This window comes from Schistocerca cancellata, chromosome 7 (genome assembly GCF_023864275.1).
Source record: "Schistocerca cancellata isolate TAMUIC-IGC-003103 chromosome 7, iqSchCanc2.1, whole genome shotgun sequence".
In the NCBI taxonomy this organism is placed as follows: Eukaryota; Metazoa; Arthropoda; class Insecta; order Orthoptera; family Acrididae; genus Schistocerca; species Schistocerca cancellata.
The window spans coordinates 203,736,022-203,756,359 of NC_064632.1; the positions used below are offsets into that span (position 1 = coordinate 203,736,022).

Sequence of the window (20,338 nt, forward strand, 5' to 3'; positions counted from 1 at the left end):
ATCCAGGTTCCAGTTCCTTGGGCAGTGAGACACGGCCCATGGCTACATTTCCACACTGGTATTGTTGTTATGATCACTGTTGTTAAATAAAGTAAATTTTATGGAAACTAGGGTATAATTTCCCCTCCCAAGTCCTCCCCACCCACACCCCACCTCTCTCTCTCTTTCTGAATATTGCTTACTTTACATCATTTATTTTTTGCAAGCCATGCTGTAGGTGAGCTGTGCCATTATTTGACAGGTGTAAATTCCATGTGATGTGTTATCTTAAATGAAATGGAAGACATAAGACATTTATTGTAATGCTGGGTGTCATTAAATTCAAACTCAGGTCAAACTTTACTCACCACTGAGAGTTCTCAAACATTTACTTGTAGGGCCACAAAATGAACTCCTGCATAAACAAGCTTTGAATCTTTTTTTATCCTTAACAAAATATTTAAAAGGTTTTTTTTCCCCTGCCAGACTGTATTCTCTGCAAGTGTACTGAGTCTTCTACAGTCATACTGTTTGGTTAGTGTGCACTAGCTGGTGAATCTGACATTCTGAAACATTAGATACGCAATGCATATTTTTTTTGGTGGTGGGAACATTGTCAAGTTGTGTCGGAATTGTTCCATTAAGTGACAAGTGGGCACGTGAGTAGGACGGTGCTGGAAGCTAGAAGTGTTGATCAACTATAAGGATATGTATCAGTCATGGTAAAAGTTGAAAGTATTGCGAGGAAGAACTGTACTAGCAAATCAAGTGATTATTCATTAATGATTACATATATCAAAGTTAAGCAGAGGGAGCGAGTGTTAACTTATCTAGTGTGAGTAGAACTGAAGTTACTGATTATAATTTACTCAATTTAACAACCTGTAGGAGATCGTAGTATAAGTAGAAATGGACATCTTTGAAAGAGTTAATATATTTAATGACTTCTCTGGAGTGACAATTCATCATTGTGGTTTGCAAAACATGGGTGTGGAAGGCATAGTTAGAAACTTTTGTTTTCAAACCAATAAAACAAGTTCATATACTTTGTGTTATCTTTTATAACGTATCCTGATTACATATAGTTACAGACACATCACAAAAAATTAGGTACATGATTTATTGTTTATGTCAGACATGATCTGTTGTAAGTCATCTCCCTTAAAAATCCGATCATCAAATAGTATATAAATGGTAATGTAACTAATATTTGTAGTGGGAGCTTATATCTATCTTTCTTGTAGGCCTTTTCTGCATCAGTGGATCTTAAGAGAATGTATAGATTAAGCATTTTGATCATTTGTAGAGGTCACAAGGAATAGGTCACCTTTCTTCCTTTCTTATCTGCTTGGCAACTTGTCTTATAATGTTGTTTGATTTCAGTGAGCTTCATCACATGAATCACTTTCCCAGAGGCAGATGTGTTCATTTCCAGTTCTGCAAAAATTTTATTCTTCATTTCTATCATTAACATTTCTTTCCACTTCTGGATTTATTTCAGTTTCCAAAATCACAAACTGCATTAACTTAGCTTACATCAGCCCTATGTGATATTTTCCATAGAAAATGTAGTCAGTATAAAGATGGAATACTAGATTGCATTGTGTGTCAGAATACTAAATGTTCTGAAGTGGGAAAATCACAAAGGCCGTAGTGGGAGTGAAAATGATTTTATTTAGTTTTCAGTTAAGATGTGATTTGAACAGATGTTCAGTGTAACTGAGTGTGTTCCCATAATTTTTCCCACTGTGATGAAACCAGCCACAGAGATCACCATAGGAGAGGGATAAAATGGGTGATGGTTGACCTTGTTAAAATGTAGTACAGCATGACGATATATGTCACAGTGCATGGCAACTTCTAAAACATTGCTGAACTTGCACTTTCCAGCAGAATTAGGTTGCTAAAATGGGTAACAAACTTGTATAGACAACTAGTGATACAACATGGTATTCTTACTTGCATCTAGACAGATGACAGAGTGGGAAGAAAGTAGGACTCCAAGGAAATTTGTTCATTTCATATGAAAGAATAATGAAATTATTCCATTGACTCTAATAAATGAAGATCAAAGATGTACATATATGTCTGCATAGTATGTAATTAAAAAAATAATTTGTTACTTCTACTCTCTTTTGTTTGTGCAACAACACAGATGCATCTCTGGGATGGATGAACCCTTCTTCCACTTAAGTACAGAAACATTGGAATCACATTATTATAACAATTTCCATTCATTTATTCAGTTTCTTTCACTTCCCCTGCATTGTGGCAGAGAAAGATATAAATTTGGTATTCTGTAAATTAATTTATCACAGGTGTAACCAGAATGAATGATATGTGCATACTTAACTCAAATTGTTCACAGGGTTGGTTCCTTCTTAAACTAAGCTTCTCAAATGGTAACCTTGTCCTGGAGCTGTTATGAACTGTATTTTAAGAAACATACCAAAAGCTGCAAGGTGAATTGCTTTCATTTGACAAGCATTTTCAGTATTTCACAACATCTTTAGGAACAAAAACATCACTACAGTGTTAACGTGATTACAATTCCAATCATGTTTATCAAGACAGTTGAGTGTTGTAGAATTTTCATGAGGAGTGACTGAACATAGTTCACTCATAACAAGAGGCTAGATGGTTTTTTTGACATTATGTGTTATGTGAGATAATTATAAAAGTTAAGTCATATGTATATGAGCAGTTCATTTCACTGATTAAAGAAACATAAATGTGAGGTTTTTCTTGAAACACAATTTAAAGAACTTTTTGTCACCAATTGACATCATAAATGTGTTTTTAAATCATAATGTGAACATATGGGGTGATGTCTTTGTACCTGAAAATGGCCTGAAAGACCGAAACTGAATGTAAAATAAAAGCATTTCACTTAGCACCTGTCAGTGTGAGTATCTTCGCAAAAAATCTCATTTTATTTTACACTTTTGCTAATGTAAGCGTTTCAGTATAGTTGCTTAATTCAGATATTATATTTATAATATGCTCATTTAATTATAAATGACAAATATATTTCCCTTATTACTTTTAAATTAAATTATCTTATTCATCTTTCAGTATATTGCATTACTATTGTTAATTTCTCACGTCTGTTCTCTGTTGGTAAGAGTCTTTTCTTTACACCATCATTTCTCTGAAATATTTTCCTTCTGTATACTAAGCTTTTCCTTCTTATTTATGTTTTGTGCTCACAAAGGTTTTTCTCTTTTGTTTTACTCAATTGAATTCCTGTTCATATTGTGTTAGTTGGAGGGAAGAGTGTTCAAGACCATAGATACTGTAAAATATTGTTGACTACACTGCAAAAGTGCACCACTAGGTAAATGCTTCTGTAGTCTTTCACAAGTTTTAATTGTCATTTAGTGGAACCACAAACTGTTCGTACATGTGATCCTGAAGGGTCTGCGGTAATGAATGCTCGGTTGTGTTTGAGTGTTCTGTTGTTGTATGCTGTTTGTGTCATGAGAATTCTATTTCATAATAATTATTATGTTTATTGGTGAAGATTATTTTTTGAAATACTCCTTAGTTGGGTTGTTGGGATAGATAACATAGCGAAAAAAGTGGCAGGAAGATTGAAAGGATAACTTTTTCATAGTTCTGCATATTTCACACCAAAGGTAAAAATGTTTACCATGTTTCATTATTTCTTTATCATATGTGATTGTCTGCAGTATGTACGTATCCATAGAGCTCAATAATTTTGAATTGTTGTTTGACAGGTGTGGGACTGAGGCGGTCATTGGATATTGGGAGAGTGTACTACTACTTGTTGGACGGCAAGGAGACTCCACAAAGTATGGATATGATTCTGGAGTGTACTTAGTGCCTGAGATGGATGGTGTTCGCGTGCTCTCTCTGTTCTCTCATGAAATGATTCAGAAAGTGCCAGTTGTGGTGCAAGAAATTTTTCGAATCAATAGTAATGATCCTGGATCTTATTTATTTGAAGCTTCAAAGCAGTTCCAGGTACAAAAATTACAGTGAGGGACATTTCAAAATTTTTCAAGCAGTATGACTGAATAAAAAATGTCTATCATCACTTTACAAACATTAAGCATAATAACCATTGTTTAAAACATCTGCTGAACAGTGATGGAAACATAAAATTCGCACAAAAAAAGAAAAAAAAAACCACACACACACACACACACACACACACACACACACACACACACACACAGTGCATTATTGTTAAGGTATTTAAGTACTTCAATCATTTCCGCCGCTTGTGTTGTACCAAAAGTGCTTTCCATCCAAGTTAGGTGCCCTAGGCTGGGTAACAGTCAGTCTGTTGGTTCATATCGTGATTCTACAACACAGGAAATGTTTTTTCATTGATATCTGTCTAACATTTATCATTTTGTATCTAGAATATGTAGCTGTACATTATTGTTCAACATGTGAATATTGGGTTTGAGAATGTTTGATGCTCTGTGATGAAGTCTCTGTCACTGCAAAACCTTGTATAATGTAAAAGAAAAAATTGTTATAGATGCCATATAGATTATTCTGTTACTGTAATTGTTTTGTCATAATGTTATCCAATAAGTAGCTCACCCCTGACTGACAGTAGTCCATTTTCAGCAGGGACTTTAGATTTTTCTGTTGAAAAGATTGTTTATAGTTCTGTGATTCACAATTATGAATATGGGAAATGAGACCGGAAGACTTCATGTTGTAACCTTTTTATTGTATTGGCTCCTATTTGCATGTGACCTGTTATCTGTTGGCTGAGATGGGTCATGTTTATGCTGTATAAAATTGTTCATATATTTGAAATGAAGATTATTTGTTTTCAGGGTCTTTTAATGAAGTAGCAAAATATGAAAGTTACTGCAATTGAACAGTCACAGTTGCATATTTACTTGTAAAGGTCATATGTTCAGAAGTCAGTGATTAAGTAGTAGCTTACATTTATTTTAAAATGTAGTATGAAACTGTGACTGACAGCTGAATGAAATGTTAGGAAGAATAACTGAAAGAGAGATCTAACATAATGTGTCATCTTGAAATGTACTACGATTCTTGTGATGAGGTAAACTTGGTAATGATGCAGTAAGTAGTATACCTCTGTTAGAAAAATATCATGTGTCTCTGTTGTTCCAGAAAGGAAGTCATCGAGCAGATGAATATATAAGAATTGTCAAAGACAAGCTAGAGGAAGCAGTTAAAAATTGTATTGAGGCTGCAGGCTATGAATTTGACACAGACACACAGAAAATGCTGATTCGGGTATTTTTTGTTCTTCTGCTTATTATCTTCATTGAATATATAGATGTAAACTGTTTTGAAGTTATTTGTTGATTTTATGTTATTGGTGTCATGTTTTATTATTGCCTCATACATTATAATTTAACCCAGTTTGATGTTGTTGTCTTCCAGTGTAGTACAGATTTTTGTGGCTTAATATTTAAGTTCTCATGAATGCCTTTCTGGCTGCAGTACACAAATAGATTTCTAATTTGTCTTTTTCCAACACATTTTTTAAATTACTTTTTAGAAAGTACTCAGTAAAATTTATATGAAAAATATTTGGGATATTGTAAATGCAGCTTCTGACCAATGTTTTATCTGGAAACATTAATTTGTTTCAGCATGGTAACATCTTTAAAATCTGTTCCCTTTTTAGGCAGCACAATTTGGCAAAGGCTTTGTTCCCAGTATGAACTCCGATTCATATGTTAGGATGTGTCGACTGCTACGTGTTCTTAATGCTGTGCGAAATCGGCACGTTGGAATACCATTGACGATTACGCAGTATCCTTTCATATCGCTTGGAGGTTGATTTTTAGCTACTATTTAATAGTTAATATATATAATTGCTGTGGCAACATTCTGAAAGGGCAATAAGGTGCATGGGTTTGGGGATGTTGCTGTAAACAGTGCAGGTCAGTACTGATGTGTGGGACAGTGGGATTAAATATTAACATTTGTCTTTGAGTTCGAAGATGTTAAAGTGGGCCATGTTCTTGAAACTTTTTATGCAATGAATGTGAAACTAGAACAATAAGCATGGATAAAAATGTGGTAGTGTTTGCTTCCAATTATTATTTACAAAGTTTCTTGTGGTGGCCATTTTCCACCAGATCTGTATATAAATTGCGGTAGTTTACAAGAAAAACACCTTTGGAATGCTGCACATCAATTTTCTGTTCTGTTTATGCATCCACGCACATTATGCCATTTTAACAAGGTGTCTTCAGTGGATATCCTAGAATATTAAATGATCTTTTGTTGTTGTCATGTATTGGCTATTGATTTAAAAACATTTCATTGACTTTCCCAGTTTTTGCATTTGGTTGTTTTTGTTTGTATGTATGTTGCCGAAAGACAGACAGACAGACAGAGAGAGAGAGAGAGAGAGAGAGAGAGAAAGAGAGAGAGAGAGAGTGCGAGCGAATGGGCGTGCACACGCACCTGGTGCCTGGTTGTGTGAATGTGCGTGAGTGCATAAATGAAATAAAAAAAAATTAATGTGCAGCATATATAAAGTGTTCTTCTTGTGAACCTCTGCAGTTTAATACTTAAATTTTCTAATACATGGATCTCTGTGTGTTCTGAAATAGTTTGTTGTATTGGAGATATGATTTTCATTATCAATTGGTATTAACTGTGATTGTCATATGAATTATTTGCATCAGCTGTATTTCAAATCTTTTTTCTTAGATTTATTCTAGTTGGATTCTGGAATCTGTCCTCCTTTTGCTTTGGGAAATGAGTGCATGTGTAAAACAAGATGCAGAATGAAATCCAGTGTAATGGCTAGGAAGGGTCAAAGACCTATTCATCATTATCATTATGGCTGCCATTAAATCAAACTGTCTTTTATACATTTACTATAACACATATAGCCATGATGTAGTGCTTAACTAACTACACAAGCAGAAGATAAGAGAGATAAAAACCACTGAAGATGTCTAAAGCAGTTAGGCAAAATCCTGGATGTTTCAAAAAGATTCATATGATTTCATAAGACTATCTTTTACATGAATGGAAATAGAGACTTGGGGTAAATTTTAACTTATACATAGAAACTAACAGTCTACTTTGGCACTAGTTGTAAGTTGCCTGTTCATTTGTTTGCCAGTAGGTGTCCTACTGGTGGACTCTCACTCACTTGTTCATTCATCTGAGTTTTCCACAACTGCTAGAACATGCTGAAACTCTCATTTTTTAATAGGACAGAACACCACCACACTTGCACCCACTAGTAAAATAATTTCTTAACATTGAGCTGCTCAGTGGTAGATTGAGTGTAAATGGCTTATGGATCTTGCATTGTACCATGGGCATCTAAAGTCACCTGATCTCATGGTACATTGTTCTTTTTTGTGAAGGTTTGTAAAAGATGTTGTTGATGTGTCTCCCATTCCAACAGTTTTTGGGTAAACTGTGACACCACATAGCAACAGTGGAGACATGGTTGTAAAAGTATAATACCCAAGCTCGTCTCTCTCTCTCTCTCCCTCTCTCTTTGTGTGTGTGTGTGTGTGTGTGTGTGTGTGTGTGTGTGTGTGTGTGTGTGTGTGTGTTATTTGAAAATAACAACATATTAGGTCTATGCATAAGTCATAATGTACTCCAACTGTGTATTTTCAAGTGGAAAAGTGTAGTCATGTGAAATCAGATTAATCTTTTTCAAACATTCTATATATTTGGTTAAGAAGCGACATAAAATTCAGTAGTAAAAGAGGAGTATGATTATTCTCACTTGCAAAATTAAATAAAAAAATATAAATTTATAAATTGTTGAATGTCCCTCATTTGTATTTACATCTTGCTTAATTTCCGGAGGAAGATTAAGTGTCATGCTGCTTATTAATTGAGAAGGAAAATATAAATGCATTGTAATTTGAATAGGACTCTCTTCATTTTGAAAAGTACAAAGTAAACGCTCATTACATTTTATTATTGTTAAGTAAATGTATAAATAACAGCCAAGAGTGAGATATTTCTTCCTCAACTTTCACAAGATTGGAGCATTTGACTACACAGGTATTGCTGGACAGATTGGTGCTGAGACACCACTACTGCCTGGCCATCCACATCGCCAAATATTTGCGTCTGCCAGAGACAGAGGGATCAAGTCGTATTCTTGCGCATTGGGCCTGCTATAAAGTGAGCACATCATTGTTTATTTTTGTCATCACGTTAATTGATGGTATGTAATGACTTACATGAACTTTATTATTAATTTCTGGTTGTAATATGCATGAGAGGACAGGTATGTGTGTAAGTGCCACAATTGCATATGTTCAGTTATCTGATTGTACTGCCCCCCCCCCCCTCCGCCCCAAATCTCTTATCCTACTGTTATTATATCTTTTTCCCCCATATGTAAAATTAATGTAGGCCATACACATTGAACTTTGGTCAGAGAAGTATTGGATATGCAGTATTCCCATAATTCGATATTTTACTAATATTGGAAATGTAAATAGAAAGAAGCATGTCTAGTGGCTAGGAAAATGGAGAAGACTTGTTAAAGGGATACTGAAAAGCAACTATATTATGACCTGCACAGTTAGCCATGCAGTCTAATGCATGGCTTTCTGGATTGGGAAGGAACACCCGGTCCCCGGTACGAATCTATCCGGCCAACTTGTGTCGAGGTCCGGTGAGCTGGCCAGTCTGTGGATGGTTTTTAGGCGGTTTTCCATCAGTCTTGGCAAATGTGGGCTGGTTCCCCTTATTCTGCCTCAGCTACACTATGTCAGTGATTGCTGTGCAAACAAGTTCTCTACGTATGCGTACACCACCATTACTCTACTACGCAAACATAGTGGTTACACTTGATTACACTCATCTGGTGTGACACATTCCCTAGGTGGAGGGGGGGAGAGGGGAGGTTAGTCCACTGGGGTTCGAACTGCACAATAACCCTGCAGGAATGGTTCGGTGTGGGGCGGCGGAGGGGTGAATTGGACTGTGGTAGTTATCGTGGGTTGTGGACCACTGCGGCTGTGGCGAGGATGGAGCCTTTCCGTCATTTCTAGGCCCCTGGTTTACATACAATACAATACAATACAATACAATACAATACAACTATATTATGAAAATAAAAGTTGCTACTCACCATACAGTGGAGATGCTGCAACTACACTGCAAACAGCAGCACAGTGTCTGATGGGATTGGCAACTGCATGAGTGTGAGGAAGAGCCTGGGGCAGGGAGGGGGAGGGATAGTATGGTGGTGGTGGTGGTGGTGGACAGTGAAGTGCTGCTGGTTAGACAGAGGGCAGGGGAGAGGTGGGAAGGGGGAAGGGCGAGGGGAAATAGTGGAAAAGTAGACAAGTAAACAGGCTGGATGTGATGGTGGAATGACAACTTTGTAGTGTTGGAATGGGAACAGGGAACAGGGAAGGGGCTGGATGGGTGGGTGAGGACAGTGACTAACGAAGGTTGAGGTCAGGAGGGTTACGGGAATGTAGGATGTATTGCAGGCAAAGTTCCCACCTGTGCAGTTCAGAAAATCTGGTGTTGTGGGAAGGACCCACATGGCACTGGCTGTGAAGCAGTCATTGAACTGAAGGATGTCATGTTTGGCAGCTTGCTCAGCAACAGGATGGTCCACTTGTTTCTTGGACACACTTTATCAGTGGCCAGTCATGTGGACAGACAGCTTGTCGGTTGTCATGCCCACAAAGAATGCAGCACTGTAGTTGCAGCGTAGCTTGCACAGGTAGCCCTGCCTTTGATGGGATAGGTGATGTTTGTCATCAGACTGGAGTATGTGGTGGTGGGAGGATGTATGGGACAGGTCTTGCATCTGGGTCTATTATGGGAGTATGAGTAATTAGGTAAGGGGTTGGAAGCAGGGGTTTTGTAAGGATGGACGAGTACATTGTGTAGCTTCGGTGGATGGTGGAATACCACTGTTGGAGGGGTGGGAAGGATATTTCTCATTTCAAGGCACAACAAGAGGTAGTTGAAACCCTGGTGGAGAATGTAATTCAGTTGCTCCAGTCCTGGGTGGTACTGAGTTATGAGGGGAATGCTCCTCTGTGGCCGGGCAGTGGGACTTTGGGAGGTGGTGGGAGACTGGAAAGATCTGGCACGGGAGATTTGTTTTTGCACAAACCTTGCACTGCATACTGTTTGTCCAACATAAGACTGGCCACCTTTGCAAGGTATCTCATAGATCTTAGATGTTCTGAGACCTGCTGCATCTTTAACTGGTCTCGGTAAAGGATAAATTTTTGTCGTAGGCTTGAAGGTTGATTTTGTCTTGTGTCGTTTCAGCAGGTGTCTTATCTTGCCTGACACAAAGCCACAGAATGGCAGGTTTCTTTTCTTTCTCTGTTTGGTGGGCTTGTGAGACTTGCTTGAAAATTTACTGTAAATACTGTGATATGGCATGAACAGCCGCAAGTGCCAACCCCATGCTGTATCCTCTGTTTGAATCAGAATCTTTGAATGAATGTAATCCGAATACATTGTTTGAATATTATACTTATTGCAGACTGTAACAATTGCCTGTCTTTCCTCTCACTGCAGCACTTTTTGTGGTATTGAGACAATTAATTTGCTTAGGACTAGCCTTCGTGACCTTTCTTTTGCAGTTTTATTTACACATTTCGCTGAACTTTGAATCTACTTTTCTTACAATGACCACTGCTATTTTTTAGTCACTGTCACAGTCACGATCTCTTCAAAAGGTAGCAATGGCTTCGTTTATGGGTTCACTGCATACAGACTGTATTAAGTACTATTTGTGACGGCTTCTTCATTGCAGTTGCCATTTGAACAAACATGCCTTACGAACTATCACCATTACATAAACCGTTTTTGGAATCCTGGGTTGTGACTGTTGATTACTTCACAAGCTGAAAAATGGAAAAATATAGAGATACTAGCCACTGAGTGGTGCCACTTTTGTTTGGAAACAATCCATGGGGATGATGATTCATAATTGTTCATCTGTGCTTACGCTGAAGAAGACTTCATACCTTTCGTCAAATCTTAATTAATCAGAATAAATAACCAGCCATCATATCTTAACAATACACCAGCATAAAGGACATATAGTTGAGTTTTTTTGTATTGTAGTTTTTCTTAAGATTTGATGATGTCTGTAAACCTGAAGCTGGTTGTATGTCAAATAAATTAAAATATGAGCAGCACTGCAAAGTCTAAAATTTAGAATCCACGGTCACTGGCCTCCTCCAAAGGTCAAAGTGACTTAACTTCATAATGAAGGTATTGTACATGAGGATGTTGTGTGACAAAAATGAAAATAGTAATGACTGTATACTAATGCAATTAGTGCACAATACTCTGTTGCAGGTAGCAACTCACCAGAGTTCTGTTATATGTTCCTTATCAGGATGATGTAATCCATTGTTAATCACAAACTTCTGCAAACTTTTGCAAGTAAAACAAGGTATTCTGTGTTGAGTAAATATCTTCAGCAAATATTGATCCTTTTGCGGGCCGTGGGGGGAAATATACTTCCCACTAAATGTATTTCCTTACAGCATTTAAGGGAATATGTGCTGTTACCACTTCTATATCCTCCTGGCATTTAGTAGCAGTCCACTGCACCAGCTGTAGTTTCTGTTTGTTGTAAAATATAGCCTTCCCATCAAACAACTGTGTTTTAATTGTTCTTCGGAAGAATGGTTACCACCAAAGTAGTTTCTGGAAGGGGTGTGGGAAGGATACTTCCCACAAAATTAATCTGTCATTTATGGTCCTTGGGAAGCATACTTACCACCAACGGGGTATTCTAAAGCTTTTGGGAATACATCTTACCACCTCTGTCTGCGCCTGACATCTCGTGATATTACAATGCATGAGCTATATGTAAACAACAGTCAGTTTCTACAGGGTGTTTATAAATGAATATTGGGGTTTTAACACTTTATAATATTTATTTTCGAGTGTAGGAAAAGGGAGAGAAGGAAACGTAGTAGGTGAATATGGATTGGGACTAAGAAATGAAAGAGGAAGCCGCCTCGTAGAATTTTGCACAGAGCACAACTTAATCATAGCTAACACTTGGTTTAAGAATCATGAAAGAAGGTTGTATACATGGAAGAACCCTGGAGATACTAAAAGGTATCAGATAGATTATATAATGGTAAGACAGAGATTTAGGAACCAGGTTTTAAATTGTAACCATTTCCAGGGGCAGATGTGGACTCTGACCACAATCTACTGGTTATGACCTGTAGATTAAAACTGAAGAAACTGCAAAAAGGTGGGAGTTTAAGGAGATGGGACCTGGATAAACTGAAAGAACCAGAGGTTGTACAGAGTTTCAGGGAGAGCATAAGGGAACAATTGACAGGAATGGGGGAAAGAAACACAGTAGAAGAAGAATGGGTAGTTTTGAGGGATGAAGTAGTGAAGGCAGCAGAGGATCAAGTAGGTAAAAAGATGAGGGCTAGTAGAAATCCTTGGGTAACAGAAGAAATATTGAATTTAATTGATGAAAGGAGAAAATATAAAAATGCAGTAAATGAAGCAGGCAAAAAGGAATACAAACGATTTAAAAATGAGATTGACAGGAAGTGCAAAATGGCTAAGCAGGGATGGCTAGAGCACAAGTGTAAGGATGTAGAGGCTTATCTCACTAGGAGTAAGATAGATACTGCCTACAGGAAAATTAAAGAGACCTTTGGAGATAAGAGAACAACTTGTATGAACATCAAGAGCTCAGATGGAAACCCAGTTCTAAGCAAAGAAGGGAAAGCAGAAAGGTAGAAGGAGTATATAGAGGGTCTATACAAGGGCGATGTACTTGACAATATTATGGAAATGGAAGAGGATGTAGATGAAGATGAAATGGCAGATACGATACTGCGTGAAGAGTTTGACAGAGCACTGAAAGACCTGAGTCGAAACAAGGCCCCCGGAATAGACAACATTCCATTGGAACTACTGACGGCCTTGGGAGAGCCAGTCCTGACAAAACTCTACCATCTGGTGAGCAAGATGTATGAAACAGGTGAAATACCCTCAGACTTCAAGAAGAATATAATAATTCCAATCCCAAAGAAAGCAGGTGTTGACAGATGTGAAAATTACCGAACAATCAGTTTAATAAGCCACAGGTGCAAAATACTAACACGAATTCTTTACAGACGAATGGAAAAACTAGTAGAAGCCGACCTCGGGGAAGATCAGTTTGGATTCCGTAGAAATACTGGAACACGTGAGGCAATACTGACTTTACGACTTACCTTAGAAGAAAGATTAAGGAAAGGAAAATGTACGTTTCTAGCATTTGTAGACTTAGAGAAAGCTTTTGACAATGTTGACTGGAATACTCTCTTTCAAATTCTGAAGGTGGCAGGGGTAAAATACAGGGAGCGAAAGGCTTTTTACAATTTGTACAGAAACCAGATGGCAGTTATAAGAGTCGAGGGACATGAAAGGGAAGCAGTGGTTGGGAAGGGAGTAAGACAGGGTTGTAGCCTCTCCCCGATGTTATTCAATCTGTATATTGAGCAAGCAGTAAAGGAAACAAAAGAAAAATTCGGAGTAGGTATTAAAATCCATGGAGAAGAAATAAAAACTTTGAGGTTCGCCGATGACATTGTAATTCTGTCAGAGACAGCAAAGGACTTGGAAGAGCAGTTGAATGAAATGGACAGTGTCTTGAAAGGAGGGTATAAGATGAACATCAACAAAAGCAAAACGAGGATAATGGAATGTAGTCGAATTAAGTCGGGTGATGCTGAGGGAATTAGATTAGGAAATGAGACACTTAAAGTAGTAAAGGAGTTTTGCTATTTGGGTAGCAAAATAACTGATGATGGTCGAAGTAGAAAGGATATAAAATGTAGACTGGCAATGGCAAGGAAAGCGTTTCTGAAGAAGAGAAATTTGTTAACATCGAGTATAGATTTAAGTGTCAGGAAGTCATTTCTGAAAGTATTTGTATGGAGTGTAGCCATGTATGGAAGTGAAACATGGATGGTAAATAGTTTGGACAAGAAGAGAATAGAAACTTTCGAAATGTGGTACTACAGAAGAAATCTGAAGTTTAGATGGGTAGATCACATAACTAATGAGGAAGTATTGAATAGGATTGGGGAGAAGAGAAGTTTGTGGCACAACTTGACCAGAAGAAGGGATCGGTTGGTAGGACATGTTCTGAGGCATCAAGGGATCACCAATTTAGTATTGGAGGGCAGCGTGGAGGGTAAAAATCGTAGAGGGAGACCAAGAGATGAATACACTAAGCAGATTCAGAAGTATGTAGGTTGCAGTAGGTACTGGGAGATGAAGAAGCTTGCACAGGATAGAGTAACATGGAGAGCTGCATCAAACCAGTCTCAGGACTGAAGACCACAACAACAACAATATTTATTACATTAAACTTACAGTTATAAGTGATATGTTAAATGAAAGAGAAACTCAAACAGTTTTATCAAGAACCTTATAAAGCTGGTAGACCATGGATTATGTGCCAACTTCGCAAATAAAATGTTGTTTCATGACGATGAAGATTTTCTGGATCATGTTGTCTTCAGTGTTGAATCGACCTTTCATCTTAGTGGACATGTTAACACTCACAGTGTGTGCTCTGGGGCTCAGAAAATCCTCATGAGATGGTACAAATGCAATGAGATTCCTCTAAAGTGACTGTTTTTTGTGCCGTATCCCAGCAGAAAGTTTATGGGCCTTTCTTTTTTGGTGAATCTACTGTAACTGGCACTTCTTACCTTGATACAGTAGAGCAATGGGTCTTCCCTCAGTTGGAAGAAGATGAGCCAGAGAACTTTATTTTCCAGCTAGATGGTGCACCATCTCACTGGTGTAGTGAAGTACGCGATTGGTTGAACTTCACTGTACCCAAGCGCTGGATAGGCCGCAAGGGGCCCAATGACAGGGCCTCCACGTTCACCTGACCTAATGCCATGTGATTTTTTCCTTTGGGGATTCATCAAGGATCATGTGTATGTACTCCACTATCAACAGACCTCCCTGAATTAAGAAACCGGATTGAAGCAGTTGTTGCTACAATCACTAAAGACACACTTATCAACATTTGCGAAGAATGTGGCTATAGACTTGATGTGTGCTGCCGTGTGACAAATGGTGCTCACATTGAACATTTATAAGGTTCTTGGTAAAACTGTTTGAGTTGCTCTTTCATTTGACATACCATTTATAACTGTAAGATTAACATAATAAATATTATAAAGCATTAAATCCTTGATATTCATTTATAAACACCCTGTATTTGACATAGGATCATCTGTTGTTGGAACACATTGCTTCACTTCTGCAATATGCTTTATTCTGACTTGTATCAGCTCATACCATTATAGTGTGACAAAGTTTCCAGGATTGTTTGCACATTGCCGTAAGTCAGCTTTAACATCAGTGAAAAGAATTTGAAATCTAATAAAAGGAAACATAAAATAAAAACGGAAAAGACTGTTCATTATTTTTATGTGTAACAACAACACATAACTGGTCACAAAAGGGAAGTGGGAAATGAGATTACCACCATAGTTCTAATCCCTCACAAAAGTGCTGTGGTGATATATGTACCAACATAGTTTTTGCTCCTAAATCACAAAAATAAAATTATCGAAAAATAAATATAGTGAGTGGATGACAATTCTAATAGGATGCAAAAAAATTATTTTCACTGAGTTGCTACACAAAAAAAAGAAAAATATGCAACTGTGAAAGGGTTAATATTTAATGTAAAATAAATCGTTTGAATATCATATGTGGTTGTGGCTAAACGTCACATTTTTTACATTATGACACAGTCACTCATCCATAAATAGTCTGATTTTTATCATGCTCTTAATACCCCTTAATTGTGGGGAATGAAGCTGTGTTGCTTGTTTGCTTGAAGGCAATAATGGAAAGAAGACAAATAGTGCCATGAAATTTTCATCATGCCTGAATACCCTTCAGGCTATTCAGTTTGACCATCCACACCAAACTATCAGTGTTAGCGAAAGAATAGGGTTGTCGTTCTCATTATACTTACTTCTTCTTTCCTTGAAATACATTTCATGGTAGAAGGCATTTTGAATCCTAAATGCAACTGCTAATAGAAGCATGCTAACTCCTAAGAAGTATGAAACTCCTTGACATGGTTCACACTCAGACCCTTCCCTTTCTCGAGCAATGTTCTTGGCAAATGGGCTATGCAGACATGTGACACAGCCCACTTCAAAGCTTCAGTTCTTCCAGTATCTCTCCCTTAATTTCAAAACTCTATGTTGTTCCCCTCATTCACCTTTGATGTGTATTATAGTGGGGCCTTTGAAAAGGATGAGATCAAATTCCTTCCTCATCCTTCCCTAATCTGAGCTTGTGCTCCATATCTAATGATGTCCTCAATGGGCTGTTGAACTGCAGTCTTCTTTTCTTCCTCTCTCCTTTCTTCAAAACCCCAAAATACCCTCCTCTCCATGTTGCCAGGATAGTGGGTTGGGAGAGGGGACATGGGGATAACGGCTTGGTCACAGCTCAAGAGTTTTTTCTGGAGTAAGTCTTTCAATCTATAGTAGAGAGTAAACTACAATGAAATTTCCCAGCACAGTGAGAGTAATGTTTTTACTCTGCAGCAGGCTCTTTTTAGTCAATATAGTATTAAAATGTTTCCATCCAAAATTTACATTCAGATGTTTCCATCCAAAATTTATTTGTTTATTTCATTTCTTGGTGAAGAACATTTCAAAGCAAGAGGACAGGGCACTGTAACGTGCATTATATTACTACTGAATCTAGAAGGTAAAGTATCATACATCATAAATCACAAGAAACCTCCCTTTCCGTGTTAAACTACTGCCACCAATTTAATTAATAGAGTTTTGTTAGACACAAATAGAATGCTGTACTTCTGCATTTCAAGTCTTAAAGCTGATGGCAATAGAATAATTCTGTCAGATATGCAGTCAAAAAATGGTGTCCATGTTTATTATTACTTGTTTGCAGTGTTGGTATCCATAACAATTAAATTGTTTGTCTGCTGAATTATGTCAAGAATAGAATAAATACAGAAAAAAAGTCTGCAACCAGAAACATCAGACCAACATATAAAGAAAAATGTGAAAGATTTTATCCGAAAGTTGTTGAAGAAATTGCCTACTGTCTTAGAATTAAGTTAAGTACATCACTGGTAAGACATTCAGTTAGCATCCATCTAACATAAAACAAGACATTGGCAATCCTGACCAACTCAAAAGAAAATTAAAAACGTACTTCATTTAACCACTCCTACAAATTATCTGAATAGCTTAATTTAGGGATTCAAAAATTCTGTAAAGTTTGCTGTAAAGCTGTATGGCAAGTAGTTATTTACTGTTTATAAGATTCAGTATTGACAGATACAGGAAATTATATTATGTGAAAAATATCAGTATAATTAAGTAAATGTTCAGCTATATGTAGCAGATAAACACCAGCTTTATATTACACTGAGGAGGCAGCAACTTTTTTCGATGTAACCACTTTCTTACTAATTTGCTTGATTAGATTTAGATGAAAAAAATTAAGCAGTACAGTTTTTGTAAAAGCCTGCCTATTGACACAAACAATGGAGTTTATTCAGAACAAGAAATATATATGCAAGATGCAGTGCAAGCTATCTTAAATCCAGTCCAGCCCTGATCAGAGTTCTGTGTATTACAACTAGAGCCCACCAGAATAACACAGTAGCCAATACAACAACAGGCCACACACTCTACTGTTACAAGAATAAATGCTTAGATCAGCCTAGGCTAGCTCATATTCTGTAGTTAGTCAAGAACCCATGAGAAAGTGTGTCTGATGATCAGTGCCATACGAGTAGTTGTCGATAATAATGTCACACCCACTCCACAGTTTCCATCGTAACGTTGCATGGTGTGAGTAAAATAGTTGATTGTTAAATGTAGTATAAAAATTAAGTTTCTATGATATCCTAGTCTTTTGTTAATGTATACCTTCACTCATTTGATATCCCGAAAAGTTCCTCTTGTTGATGGGATGTATGGAATGCACGGAATGAATGAATAACAAATACATTTCCAGCTTCACCACTACCTACACTTTATAAAATTCCTCCACAAGCTTCATTCACTAGCAATTTTTCACACTAAGATATTTGCTACCTCCTAAACTGATTAATCATCATGAAAATAATGCATTGTACCTCTTATTACTCAGTATTATCCTAGGCTGTAATGAATGAACTTTCTTGCAATATTTAGGTGCTCCTTAAGTCATTGCTTAATCCCAACCTATCCAAAGTTCTTCCCACATCACAGAAACCAAGTGAGGTGGCGCAGTGGGCAGCACATTAGACTAGCATTCGGGAGGACAATAGTCCAAACTCATGTCTGGCCATCCTGATTTATGTTTTCCATGATTTCCCTAAATTGCTTCAGGCAAATGCTGGGGCGATTCCTTTGAAAGGGCACAGCCTATTTCCATCCCCATCCTTCTCTAGGCTAAGCTTGTGCTCCATCTCTAATGACCTCGTTGTTGACAGGACGTTAAACACTAATCTCCTCCTCCTCCTCCTCCTCCTCCTCCCCCCTCCCCTCCATCATTCACAGAACCATTTTCCTCATATAACAACATATGTAACATTGTTGCACATGAGAAGTACATATGCTTATTGTAAACTGTTCTCACAAATTTAGATGACTATTGTTCTAGAAGTTGCTGTGTAAGCATGTAGATATTAAACTAGCAGTAGCAAATAAAGCAACAAATCTTCAATATAAGCAGCTGCTTTTTTCAAACTGTCTTAGAGTTAGCCAAGATAAGAACACACAGTTTAAAGATATTAAGTTACAAATGTAGTGTGTAACAGCTACTTCTTCCTATTAATTTATAATTAATGTATAATTTTACTTGTTCCACATGCTGAAAATTTTCATTTGTTATGTGATCTACAAAAGAAAATGAGTGAGACAGAAGTTGGTCCTCAGCACTAAAGTGTGAAGTATTTTTTCTTGTTTTCATTCACAAAATTCATTAGGAATTTAAGAAGTCTTTGACAAATCAAAAGATTTTCTTGGTTCATTGTAATTTTTCATATTTTTTCCCTAATATTTGTAAACAATTGTAGAATGTGTTTTAATACTTCAGAGGAAAGCAATGAAGTTTTGAATTTTTGAGATTTGCATGTGACCCCAATCAAAGTGAAAACTATTGAAACAGTATGTTCTTCCTACTGGAAGTACTTTTACAAAATGTGAAGATGTGTGTCTGGTTTCCAAAAAAGGGGAGGAAGAAATGACGAAACATTCATTTGGGTGTGTGGTACATGTATCACCATCACATAAAAATTTAGGAAACTTCATTCGATGAACACTTAAAATGGTATGTTGAAGATTCATAAGTCTAGGAAGAGGTGAAACGTTTGTTATGAGTTGGTAGTGAAGTTGTTTCTGTGAAGTGGGAAGTGGTTTGAGATGATGACAGAGCAAAAGTTATTAAATTATTATTTTTTAAATATAGAGGGGAAACAGTAAAACTGGTCCAACAAGAAATGTTGATGCTTCAGTAGAAATGAGATATCATCAGAGTGAACATCTAACTGCACTTGAAGTATTGTGTGAGGTTCTGAGTGACTATTAGAGAAATGGAAATAAATCTAGCACACTTTGAAGAAGAGACATGCAGACCTTTGCTGATAACAGTTGTATGTCTGATTGTAATCACTACAGAGACTGTCAGTATCACATAACAAAATCCACTACTGATATGTTCAACATTAAATGTAAGTAGCCAGAACGTTGACCTAAAGATACTGCAGTGAGCTCATTGAAGCAAAAACAGCTGAACAAATTTGACAAAAAGTCAGGAGAATATCAAAGAGTAAAACAAGAAATATCACTTAAATTTGATATGTTCAAGAATGATGTGAACATTGTAAATGAATTAGAATGCAGGTTTAACATGCAGTTGCTTAAAGAAGCTTCCAGACCAGATAAACAGTCCTGGAAGCTGAGTTAGCTGAATTGTGAAACCAATGGCAACAGAAAGAGCTAGAAATATCTTACATAGAAAATCATGCACTGAGAGAGAGAGAGATTTCTAGATATTGTTGACAATTTATTTGCAAAGCAACTTGAAAAGGAGTTGGGGTATCATGAGCTCACATGCCTTGAATGCAAATGGAGGCCCAGAGAGTTAGACAACACTAAACAAGGTTCAGTTGCATAAAATCAAACTATCATCATATTATTTTGTATTAAATAATGGAAATTCGTGGACAGGATGAAAACTACATGAAAGGATTGACTGCTACTCACCACTCAGAGGAGGCATTGAATCGCAGACAGGCACAATGAGAAAGACTGCTGAAATATTAAGTTGTTTGACAAAGTCCTTCTTCCGAAATAGAAAACACACTCACTTTTAC

General features: G+C 37.1%; 1 protein-coding gene across 1 annotated transcript in view; it reads left to right on the forward strand.

Annotated features, from left to right (window-relative positions):
- The window catches only part of LOC126092282 (vacuolar protein sorting-associated protein 16 homolog), a 225,855-nt gene that overhangs the window by 125,187 nt on the left and 80,330 nt on the right, over nt 1-20,338 (forward strand). Inside the window, exons 6-9 of the mRNA XM_049907799.1 lie at nt 3,720-3,966; nt 5,107-5,232; nt 5,630-5,757; nt 7,974-8,118. Of these exons, the coding sequence (XP_049763756.1) occupies nt 3,720-3,966; nt 5,107-5,232; nt 5,630-5,757; nt 7,974-8,118 (646 nt within the window). The remainder of the gene's footprint in view (nt 1-3,719; nt 3,967-5,106; nt 5,233-5,629; nt 5,758-7,973; nt 8,119-20,338) is intronic.